Below are 12,958 nucleotides of genomic sequence, written 5' to 3'. Positions count from 1 at the left end.
TTTTTTCACTTTTTCTGGGATATAGTTGGAGGTGACGTTTTTAAGGTAGTGAGAAGTTTCTTTCACAATGGTAAAATTCTAAAAATCTTCAATCATACTCAAATTTGTTTGATTCCAAAGGTGTCAGATGCCAGTGACATGACTCAAGTACGACCGATCAGTTTGTCTTCAGTTATGTATAAAATTATTTCTAAAGTTATGGTGCACCGATTACAAGGTATTATGAATAAAATTATAAGGCCAAATCAGAGTGCGTTTCTCAAAGGTAGACTCATTTCAGATAATATTCTAATTGCCCACGAATGTATGCACTATTTGAAAAATAAGAGAAGTGGGGCAGAGCATGAGATGGCTATTAAACTAGACATGAGCAAGGCTTATGATAGGGTTGAGTGGCATTTTTTATGGTATATTATGGATAAGCTGGGCTTTGATGCTAAATGGATTAACTGGACTAAGGAATTGGTAACGACTGTTTCTTATTCTGTCGTTGTGGAAGGTCAACCTTTTGGCTATTTTAGACCAAATAGGGGCATCCGACAGGGTGACCCCTATCTCCATATCTCTTTCTTTTTGTGCAGAAGGGCTTTCCTTCTTGCTACACAAGGCAGAGCAAAACAGATTAATTCAAGGAGTTCAAGTTAATCGGAGATGCCAAACAGTTAATCACCTTTTGTTTGCTGATGATTCAATCTTGTTTTTGCAAGAGCGCACCTAATACAAGCCAAAGTATTCTAGAATTGCTAGAAATATATGAGGATTTCAGTGGGTAAAAAGTCAATTTGAATAAGTCGGCTATCTTTCTCAGTCACAACACACCTCAAAACACAAGACTAGAAGTTGCTCAGACACTAAATATTGAACATATCGGAGCACAAGACAAATACCTGGGACTGCCCTCTATAGTTCAAAAATCAAAGAAAGCAACTTTTGGAGCTATCAAGGATAAAGTTCAGAAGAGGATTATGGGTTGGAAAAGAAGTCTATTGTCATCAGGTGGCAGGCACACGCTATTGAGAGCGGTGGGGGAGGCGATTCCTATTTATACACTCTCTTGTTTCAAGCTCTCGGACACGCTGTTGACTGAGATTCATAGCATGCTTTCGCAATTTTGGTGGGGTCAAAAAGGCACAGAACGAAGAATGGTTTGGATTAAATGGGACACAATGACGAGACCGAAGAAAGATGGAGGGCTGGGGATCAAGGACCTAAGGGCACAAAATTTGGCTTTATTGGGCAAGCAATGTTGGCGTCTAATGAAATACCCTAATTCTACTCTATCAAGAATGCTCAAAGCTAAATATTTCAGATATACAGATTTCCTACATGCAGAGATAGGAAGCGTACCGTCGTGGGGTTGGAGAAGTGTTCTTGAAGGACGCAAGGTGATCGAGAAAGGTTTGTTATGGAAAATAGGCTCTGGCACTAATGTTCGCATCTTCCATGATCCCTGGCTCCCACCATCAGTGCCCCTTAATGTCCCTCAAAATGCACTCACAATCCCACCAAATTTGCAAGTGTATTACGTTAGTGCGTTACTAAATCCTGATAGAAGCTGGAATAGAAATCTGATTGAGTCGATTTTTTCAGTTGATATATGCAATAAAATTTTTTAATCAAACCAACAGAGGAGGAGGATGAAGTTAATTGGTGCTGGACAAAATCTGGTATATATGAAGTTGGGTCAGGATACAAAATTGCTTATGGATTCTTTCATTCTCCTACTTCATTGAGGCCCCAGAACATACACAACAGAGTCTGGAATAGCATTTGGGAGTTGAAATTACCACATAAAATTAAGATTTTTCTATGGAAAAGTCTTCATGAAAAGCTTCCGGTGTTGCAACAAGTTCACAGCCGGTTCGCATCCACTCCTGCCACTTGTCCAAGATGCATGTTGAAGGCTGAATCAATTTCTTATGCTTTGTTCCAATGCCCCTTGTCTCCAATAATATAGAGTCTAAGCTTAATAACCCCTTACCTATGGATGAGAGAAGAAGATACCTTTTTCAATTGGTAGCAACGAGTCTTATCCTGGGTAGCGGCTCAATTCGACGGTAGACAAAAGACCCTCCTCATAGCGGCGCTGTGTTGGAGCACTTGGAAAGCGAGGAATCGATGTGTTTTTGAGAAGGTAATAAGCCCGGCACCAGAGATAGTGAAAGAAGCCAGCAATTTAGTGCGTGAACTCGTAAGCCATACCTGATAGATGCTGCTAATTTTCTTTACTCTTACTTTACTCTCTTTTAAGCTCTTAGTCTTTCAGTCACAGTTGATGATCAATGGGAATACCAAATTCTTTTGTACTTTCTTATGGAAACACTTTTATTTTATATTAATAAAATAACATTTATCTTTAAAAAAAATAAATGCATTAAAAAAACTAAAAATTTAAATTTAATATAAAAAAATTAAAATATCTTATTTAAGATTAATCTTAAAATGACAAAATACCTTTTAGGATTAATGTCATTTAATGGATTTAGAATGTTAAAATTTAAGTTTGATTTTAAAAGACTAAAATACACTTTAGGTAATTTTAAAGTTAAAAAATAGCAGCTATATAATTAAGTTTGTTTTATTGAATTAGAAAGAAGAAATTGGATTTGATTTTAATAAATTGAAATATAATATTTAATATTAAAATTAAACAATAAAAACTATTTTAGAATTAAGTTTATTTAAATGAATTAAAAAACATAATTTTAAATATTATAATGATTTCAATATTTTATTTAAAATCAATTTTAAAATGTCCAAAATATTCTTCTAGAGTTAATGGTGTTTAATAGAATTAGAATGTTAAAATTTAAATTTGAAATGAACGAAATTTAATTTGTTGGTCCATTTTTATTGTGGCTATCGTTGGTACTAGGGTAGGAGTGGCAAACGGGCCTAAACCTGTCGGGTCGGTCCGTGTAACCCGTCGGGTCGGCCCGTGTAACCCGCCAAAAAGGTGGGCCGGACTGAAAATTGGGACCGCCAAATAACCAAAGCCTGCCTAACCAGCACTGCTTAAACCGTGGGTTTTGGTAATTTTTTTGGCAAGGGGTATTTTTACAATTTTTTTTTTTGCCAAAACCCAACTTCTCCCAACCCAACTTACAAGAGAATAAAGATGAAAATTGAGTATTTTGGATTATGTTTATTTTGTTTTAGAGACAATATTTATAATTATGTTTTGGATTATATTTATTTTACTTTGGGAACAATATTTATAATTATATTTTGGATGAAAATTTGGTTTATAATTATGTTTATTAGATATTTATATTTTATAATTACAAAGACTTTAATGTTTGTGAATATAAAAATTATAATTTGTTTATACTTTTAGAAATTATAATAGTTAAAAGTAAAAAAATAGAAGAGATTTTTTTATGCCTTTATATATATTATTTAATAATTAAAAGTAAAAAAAAATATTTAGCGGACTTAGCACGTCAACCCGCCAGCCCGCCGTTAGGTGGGACGGGCTGAAATTCTGGGACCGCTTCACTAGGCGGAGCGAGATGAGCCAGCCCGTCAAAGGGCGGAATTTTGACGGAGTGGCTTCCCGCTTGCCACCCCTGTACTAGAGTATTATTACAGTATTAATTATAAATATCAACTTTCAACTAATATTTATATGTTTGGCTCATTATTTATTTTGTTTTTTTTTTCTTACTCTATTTTTTTATGTTTTGTATATCAGTTTTCTTCTTTTATTTTTTTTTTATCATGAAGTTGGATTATATACCGATTTGAAAAAGGAAAGTCATAATTAATTTATAAACATTCAACAATATATACAACTAATTAAGTTACAATATTTAAATAATGTTACATCAAAATATTTAAAGTACTTAATTGTCTAAAATATCATGTAAATAACCAACTTATTTAATTAAATTTAAATTATAAGATTTAATTGATAACTTAATTTCAATTATTATATATCTTCTTCATAATTATTTTTTATTGAAAATATATTTTAGAAGTTATTATTAATGTGTTTGTAGTTTAAAAAAAAATACATTAGTTACTTAATGATCCTATCAATATATATGTACCGCTGGATCAAATTAATACAGGATTGAAATAAATTATGATATTTTCTTTTTAAAATTTTATGGAGTTTTAAATCTCCAAACAATAAGAGAGTATTATAATAGCTACCTACTTACTAACATCACCGTCCTTTAGGTTGTGAATCATGAGATTTTATAAGATACATACATAGTGAACAAGGAGACAAGAAATTAGTTAAGAAATGAAAATCGATTATTTAATTATGAAAACACAACGATTTGGGCATCAAATTTTTTTTCCTTTCCTATTTAGTAAGTCTGATCATTTTTGAAAATAAATAAGGGTTTAATTAATGTTGCTAATAATAGAAAATTTTAAATAGTTTACGATAATAAAGACGTAACAAATGCATTGAAAATTTAAATTTTATATTTTTTTTTGTAAAAACATTTTTAATTGGAAATTTTATTATGTGCTATAAAGACATATATTAGCTAAACCTAATAAACAATGAGCCCAACTACACATCCAAACATTTTTATATCAAGTTCAACCAATCAGGTCCAAATTCAACAAGAACCAATTTTATTACACCAACGTGAACACACGCACGTATCAATGATTCTTCTTCATCTTCGTCTTCGCGTTCTTCTTTTTTCTTCTTTGCCTTCATACTTCTTATTCTTTGCGAATTTTCTCTCAATCATCATTCTTTTATTATTGTTGTTGTTGCTGTGTTTTTTCTTTTTCTTGTTTTAATTGAGTTTCATTTGGATCCAGAAATAAATTCAACGTGTTTTTGTTGATAATTGATTCTTTTTATTACTTGTTCAAAATTGAACTAATTTCGATTCATTTGTGAATTAATTGAGGTTCACTTGATACTGCTGATAAGTATTGACTAAATTTTTTTTTCTTAAGTAATTTTGATTCATTTCTTAGTTTAATTGAGGTTCATTTGAATCCAAAATAAATTGTATGTGTTTTTGTTGATGATCGACTTGTTCAAAACTGAATTAATCTTGATTTATTTGTATGTTAATTGAGATTCCGTTGATGCTGTCTGTTAAGTTTTGATCTAGTTTTGACCAAGTCTTCCCATATTTCTAAAACTTGTTTCTCTTTTTCTATCCAAAACTTTCGCCGTTGATTTCTCTTTCGTCGGAGCTCCGTTCATGATTTCGAGACCACCATTATACTCATCGTGAGTTGCCTTTTTCTTAATGGATTTAGTAATTTTGATTAGTTCGCTTTTTCTTATGGTTTTAAGTCTCCTATTTTAGTCCGTTGGAGTTAGATTCTAAGAATGTTGTAATTTGTATACTAATAATACTATGGTTGCAGATTTTTTGCAGAGATAGTGCTGTCGGTGATGCCACCGCTGTTGCTGTATGTGTGCGGGAAGTGGTTTACTAATTTTTTAATATTAGTGTTATTAAACCTGAAATTGAACCTGACAATTTAATATAAGTAAAATTACTACATAAACAGTAACAAGTTTACTTTGTGATTCATTGCTTGTTTAGGATAACAACTTGAGCCTATATGATAGAGTTGCAGGATTGAAGAGGTGAAATGATTCTATGTAGAATATGTAGAGATTCTTCTCATTTGTGTTTTAGAGAGATTGTTTGCGTTTTCCTTCTTGATCTGGAGAATAAAGTAAACTAAAATAGTTAGGAATAACAAGAGTCATTACAAATTGTACGAGACTTATTTAGTTATTTATGATATTTGGTGTAAAATAGATAATTTGACACGCCCACTGAGATAAAATTTGAAAATTTGAGTCTCCTGATTGTAGGAAAACGCTGGCAAATTTTTTAAAATTCTTAATGTCACACGGAAAAAATTAGAGAGCAAAATTTTTCGACAAATGTAAGGCGAGAGGAATTATAGCACAAATTGTTCAAAATACAAATGAAAGAACTGAAATAGGGAGTTTGAAATCGTTTATGGATGACTTAAAGGGTGAAAAATGCCAAATATCAGTATGCTAAGTAAAAATAAAAGTTTAAAAACACTGATGACATGATCTCATGATAAATAAGTTTATCTCTAATCACTGGATTTTCAGTTCAATATGGCGAAGAGAGCTTAAATTTGCAAACCAACAAACTGAAGTGCGATTCGTGACAACAACCGACCTAAAAAATCAATGTCGTTAACAGTGTCTAGCGCTAGTGCAAGAACTGATGAAGGAATGAGAAAGAAATTAATACATATCTACAGCATGCGTTACAATAAGTTACAGAAACAAACTAGAGGCACAAAGGAATGCAACTGATTTCTCATTCCAGTCACTTTCTGATGTACAAAAAGCACATTATCTTGTAACATCTTATTAACTAACCTTTTTTGGCCAAAACTTCTAATCTTTCAACTTATGAGCTGCGGCAAGTTCAGCAGATAGGATAAAAGATGATTTGCCTGCTTCCCTTACATAACGCACATCTCCATTCATCAGCTTTAGAAGTTTTCTGCTTATGAGAAGGCTTATACCTTCTTCCTCTGATTCAAGCCCATTGCTCTCAAACATCTGGTTCAGCAGTGCTTCCGGCACCCCACTACCAGGATGTGTTATGCTGCATGTATTACACAAGTTATTGGAGTTGCGTTTAGCATTATTTTTATGTACAATCAATGTGAAAACAGTTTTGTTCTTTCAACAACTCATCGCCATGTCCCCTGTGACGATATGAATCCACTCTACACGGGACATGTGATGAGTAATTTGTGAAAGTTGTTGGAGTGAGTTTCAAAAATAGACAGACTTATGAACACATACTTGTAAGACTTTATAGTAGATGATTGAGCGAAAACATTTGGTGACATGGTAATACATGATTCGATGTTTTCACAAAATAAAATAAACTACTATTTTTACTCATGAAAGTTTAGAATGCTGACAAATCTACCCATGAATAAACAAAACTTTGTATCCATGAAAGATAAGGAACTACTATTTCTGCGATAAAAGTTTGGAATGTTAGACAAATCTATCTATGGATAAATTTAATGTTTGAGTACTTTTATCACGTAGAAACCATCTTTTGTGGGTAAAAGCTAATTTCGTTTAGTCATGGTTAAATTAGTCAGTGTTCTAAAGTTTTATGGGTAGAAATGATAATTTATTCAAAAATATTTTCACTGATAATGCATTAAAATCAAAGTCTATTTATTAGTTGTTCAGGTCAGTTTTTACATAAATAATGTAGCAAACAACGGGGAAATGGTTTAATGTTGACATTATAAGATATACATTACATATATAATAATAAGGAATTAGACACAACAGATTCAGATATGTTATGAAGAAAAAAACATAAAAAATAATGGAGTTTCAAATGCCTCGTGTGTGGGTGAATAGTTTACCTGAGCTCCAAATTAACAAGATGGACAGATTGCCCTATTTGTTCTTTGGTCAGAGTGGCTGTTACTACAACTTGACCTCCATTGGGTGTGAAGTTTATGGAAATCAATAAGAAGTCAGCTATGGCCTGCTGAAGCCTAAGACTATCACCGTATAAGGTTTCTGTCACAATTTGCTCTTTGACATCGTTGACTATTCGGATAGCTTTGGTGTTACTCTTTGCCATTACTTGACTAAGGGAAGCAACCAATACATCATGCAGAGTGAATTCAGCCATCTCAAGATCCAAGTAACTGTTGATCACAATGGGAAGAAAGGGATATATATAATTGTTACGAAAGAGTTCAAGACCAATAATGACAGAGTAATTTATCAAGCATCATAAATTCCTATTCTAAAAGCATACTCAAGTTTCTTCTGGATTAAACCGTTGTTATCTAAATATTTTTTATAACTAGATGACACCAAATGTTAGGACTCTACTACTTGTCCCTTATTTTTTTGGCTTAGCAAAAAATGAGGTTAACTTTCTAATTTTATCTACAATGAGGTTTCGAATTTGCGCTTCTATGCTGAAGTAGGAGCCTAGGAGGCCTAATTTATTTTTTCTTTCTTTTTGATAAAATCTGATTGATATCTTGTTAACATTAAAGAATCCAAGGATAATGCAAAATTTAAACAAAAGAAAAATCATAGCTAACATACCCATCAATGATGCTGTCAAGATCTGAGTCATCAAGAACTTTGCTAAGCTGGCACTGGCACTGAGCACTGGTGTGTAGGAGTTGCTTTTGTTCCGTTCCCAACTCAGTGGCCTCCAACATTTTCCGCGAAAACATCATCCCGGATAAAGGATTCCTGATCTGCCTCTTCATATAAGTTAAAGCTTTCAGTCTCTTCAAGGCAGTTTGTTCAGATATTCGCTGAACATGCAATGCTTGTTGCAGCTCTGGACTAGCTAGCTGCAAGAAGCAGAAGACCCCAGTAACTACACCTTCGACGTCCAATTTTTTACTCACCGAAAGCAGGCATTCTACATACTTCCCACTACGAGCAAAGAAACCAAAAGCAACCTTTGCTGTCTCCAAACCGGTCATGGCTTTATTAAGTACAATACCAAAATTAACAAAAGCTTCTTGGTTCTTAAGACGACAACAAGCCATCTGAGTCCCAAAAACCTCTCCTAAAAGCATTTTATCCATCACCTCTTCTCTCTTCCATCCGGTCACCTTTGTCATAGCTGCATTCCACTCACAACACCAGCCAAATTCATCAGTTCCAAATATTGGGGGGATCAATGGGTTGGGATTCTGTACAATCGCCTTGTAATCACCTTCAATTCGGGTAAATTTATCCATGACAGTCTTCTGAGCTGTGATGTCTTGGGCCACAAAACAAACCCCCACAACATTATCATGAATATCCCGGCTTGCGCAAGCATTAACTACCAATCTAATAGGACCACAATCAACTTTAGACCCATGTGTTTTGATCTCAAATTGGACGTTTTTCTCTTCTTCACCTAATTACATTTAACAGAAGAATTCAGTAATTTAAGAATACAAGAGGCAGGCAAGAATGCAAGAGAATGAACTGATTCCTCCAACCAAGAATCAGAAATAAAAGTGAACACTCAACTCCTAGCATGTTCCGCTCCTTCCCAAATCATGTGTATCTCAAAATTGAATGAAATTGTAAACAAGGCAAGCTATCTTTCCATAACTCTTTCATGAGTGCAATATTTGCGTATGGCTTTATATACACATGGCTAAATAGTGATAGATTCACATTACTGCTTCCTCTTTTTTCCCCAAGTATATATACGCGTTATTGTTAATTTTAAACTTTTTGTTCACAATGCTATGTGTAAAAGACAAAAAGAGAAGAGTTTATATCTTCACCAATTTTTTTTTTTTAAATATATTATATAAGGACAAGATGTAGAAGGCGGGAAAAAAAAGGCATACCTTTCAATGCCATCTCAAGCATCTTCTTGACTATACCAACTGAAGAGTTCTCAATGAGCGTGAGAAGATGCTTCCCTATAGCATCACCAACCGAAAGGCCAGTCAATTCGGCAATCTTTATATTCCATCCATTAACCAGCCCATCAACATCTACAGCCAGAATAGGTACTGTTGCAGTTTCAATTAATCTAACCATCTCACTCGTCACGGCTTCCAGTTCCTGCATCCCTTCAATCCTCAAATCATTCAGCCTTGTATTTATTGCATTTGTGGTTATGTCCATACTATCCATCTCTTTGAATGCATTTCTGAGTATTAGCTGCAATGAATGAATAGCATCCATCTCGTAGTCTTTCCACGGTAAGCTCCTTGACTTAACAACTTCAAGGAAAGCCTTGAAAGATGACCGTGGATGCATCCTCCTGCCGTCGTCCTTTTCACCAGGGTCATGCTTTGCACCGCCCCATCTGATTTCTGCAGCTGTGTGTGATCGAAACCAGAAAACTATGTCTTTCTCAGTTATTCTAACCGCTGCCATTCCACATACTACATCACCAAGAGACAGAGCCCCTGGGAACCCGGCATCATACAAGCTATCTGTACTAAGACCTGTGGAATCCATATGGTGCTCAGACAACCACAAAGCTATCTCTCTTATATGAGATTCAGTAGGTGTTACTCCTAATCTCCATACCTTGTTTTTATACAAGAGGGAAGCCCCATCACATTTAACTAGGTCCATTATATTAGGGCTTTGTGATACAATTCCTAGGGGTGCATCTCGCATCAGCATATCACACAAGAGCGTCTGAGTGCGAAGGATATTCTTTTCAGTAATCTGATATTCTAACTCTATTTCTCTGTTGACATGGATGGCAAATACTTGTGTCAGAAACTCACAAGCATACCTTAGAGGAAAAGGAACAAACCTGGGAGTAGTGTTATGACAAACAACTAAGCCCCAGAGTCGCTTTCTCTTTTGTGGCTGAACAGCATCAGAGTTGTCCGCATCTTCATCGCTGTCATTGACTATAACTGCCATAACTAGGGAAGCAATTGAATCCATGTTTGACATGTATTGCAAATGGCAACTATGAGGAGCTCTTAAGGTTGAACCACACAAAGTCAAATCGAATGGCAGCTTCTCATCTTGAACAACCTTTACATGTTTTGCATGACAATCAACAATCATACGGACCTTGTTCTTCAAGAACAAAAAACGTGCAGCCTGGGGAATATCAGTGGACGGATAGTGCAAACCAAGATATGGTTCAAGTCCTGGCTTTGTTAACTCAGCAATCACTTCCCCATGATCATCCTCATGAAATTTATAAGCCATCACCCTGTCATAACCCGTGAGTTCAAAAACTTCTTGAACCATTGTATCACATAGCCTTTCCATGCTCCCACTAGGCAAAGACTGCAATCGGGTGATTGCTTTCGCAGCAAGCTTGTAGGATTGCAGAGCACCTGCTGCAGTCATAGGAACTTCATAAGGCTTGACGGGCTCAAAGTCAATAATCAAACTACCAGTAACACGATGGAGAATAGCATAGAAGGGTTTCCCAGAAGTCTTGCAATGAACTAGGATGGGGTTAAGAAGATGAACTTCTCCAAATCCTAGTGCTTTCTGCAATGCCGAAGCACTTGGAGCAGTGAAAATAGTTCTTATGTCGGTGCCAATGCCAAGGGCAGGGTGGTCACCAACACTGGGAACAGCATGACTCGCCATGGTCAGCATCTCTGGTGCATTCTCACTGTAAGCAATCACCTTGCATGTTTTCTCATCCAAGGCCAGCAAGCACCCAAAGGGCTGAATCATCTTGCCTTTCTGTATGTGATGGAGGTAAGCTGTTGTTACTTTATCTGTTCTTGGTTGATTTTCTCCATCAGCTGAGCCGGAGGCGCGCACCGAACTAGAGTAGTCAAAGGAACTACCAGACTCCTCAAAACTAGCATGGAGCTTTGCATCTACAGTGGTCTGAGCAATAATCCTAGCGCTATGTCTTGATCTCCCCGAATTGCTAGAAGATTGGCTAGGCCTTGAGGATGACATTTTCACCGAACTACAATTGAAACAATAGAAATAACACAATTAAGTTAAACTGGATTATTATTAGAACATACTACAAAGATACAAAATCTTTGTAATCCTGCTCATTATAGCAATTCAAGAAGAGTGGCAGCAAATTTCAACATGTTTTCAATATGGCAAAAAGGGCTTCATTCAGCAAGTAATGTAATGACCCAATCAAGGACAAGTTAAATTTCTTCAAATCTCACGTGAATAAAATTGCCTATTACATCATTATCCATATAATTACTCTTAATTATGATGTTCTCCTAAGAAGGAAAACAACAATATCCCACTTCAACTCAGATGGACTCACAACCGCATGGCTCATTCTTACTCTTAATTTTCAAGAAAAACAACTAACAATGACGATCTCAGTTTCTTCATGCACAATTTAAGTGTGATTAAAGAAAAAAAAGGAAAATACATGAATAGAACAAAGGAAATGAAGAAACCACAACCACCACCACAGCAGCAAATAGATAACTAACATACCTAACTACCAAAAACAAAAGAAAGCATGCTAAAAAGAAGAGAAAAGGTAACTAAGCTTACAAGAAAGAAGAAGCCTTGTAGTGTTGTTAACAATGAGGAGAGGAAGTTGGAAGAAAAAGCTGGGCTTTAAAATAAGCAAGTGCCTGCTGCAGTTGAAGAAGAAGAAGAAGAAGAAGAAGCTCTATTCATGAAAGAAAACCTCGATCAACGGCAATCTTATGTGTGTCCCCCCCAGAAATTGAAACCCTCAAATCCAAATCCAACTTCCAAGTTCAGCACTCAGCACTGCTGCTACTACTACTCATCACTGAGGAGGGGACCGCCATAACACCAAACTTGTATTATATATAAAATTTATAAATAAGTAAATAAATGTTGGGCACTATAAAAACAAAGAAACACCATGTGAATATGGTCGAATGAAATGAATGAATGAATGAATAAAATAATAAAAGATGGGGATAATGATGGTCATGGAATAGTTGAAGTTCCCTCTGGAAGGGGATTCTCAATTCTGGCATGTATATATTATTATTTTAATTATTTTAATTCGGGAAAGACACACTAAATTGGGCAAGTGGGCATTTGGTTTGGTTGCTAAAGTGGACAATAATGACAGTTACATGATGATCACGCATCACGCATACCGATTAAAAAAAGGGGCAAAACAAAATGAGAGTCGCAAGATGGGGAAGCCGCGTTTTATTTTTTTAACTAGCTAAGCTTACTGCCAATTGCTTCCCTTTCCTTCATTCCATTTTTGGGGATCATGTCGCCGCCTCGCCCTCCACCTTCCAAGCTTGCATCACTCCAGCCAACGCCATACTAAAATCACACTCTCACCTCTGCCTTAATTAATCATCGTTTTCTTCCCTTTTTTTTATTTTTCCTTCTTTATTTTTTAAGTTTCGTAATTTAGTTAATTAATCAGCTTTAAAACTCGAGTCAACTATACCCCTGTAGATGTCTTTAAAGTTTACTAATTAGTTAATTAACAGTGCAATTATGCCATGTAAATAAAAACGATAAGCTACTAAA

At 35.2% G+C, this 12,958-nt stretch overlaps 1 protein-coding gene across 2 annotated transcripts; it reads right to left on the bottom strand.

Moving 5' to 3' along the window:
- Nucleotides 1–5,458: 5,458 nt before the first annotated feature.
- On the bottom strand, nucleotides 5,459–12,718 carry LOC107617675 (phytochrome A-2). Of its 2 annotated transcripts, XM_016319494.3 has the most exons (6): nucleotides 11,981–12,716; nucleotides 9,352–11,417; nucleotides 8,090–8,906; nucleotides 7,387–7,677; nucleotides 6,365–6,596; nucleotides 5,459–5,661 (listed from the first exon to the last, which is right to left on the bottom strand). In XM_016319494.3, the coding sequence occupies exons 2-5, from the start codon at nucleotides 11,405–11,407 to the stop codon at nucleotides 6,383–6,385; spliced, it is 3,378 nt and encodes a 1,125-aa protein (XP_016174980.1). In that variant the 5' UTR covers nucleotides 11,408–11,417; nucleotides 11,981–12,716; the 3' UTR covers nucleotides 5,459–5,661; nucleotides 6,365–6,382. The 2 variants fall into 2 exon arrangements, with proteins under 2 accessions (XP_016174980.1, XP_016174979.1); XM_016319493.3 differs by lacking the exon at nucleotides 5,459–5,661 and having other exon boundaries at nucleotides 6,208–6,596; nucleotides 11,981–12,718.
- Between the last annotated feature and the right edge of the window lie 240 nt (nucleotides 12,719–12,958).

The sequence above is a fragment of the Arachis ipaensis genome, chromosome B9 (assembly GCF_059453495.1).
Source record: "Arachis ipaensis isolate K30076 ecotype BB chromosome B9, ASM5945349v1, whole genome shotgun sequence".
In the NCBI taxonomy this organism is placed as follows: domain Eukaryota; kingdom Viridiplantae; phylum Streptophyta; class Magnoliopsida; order Fabales; family Fabaceae; genus Arachis; species Arachis ipaensis.
This window is presented reverse-complemented; position numbering and strand designations above follow the sequence as displayed.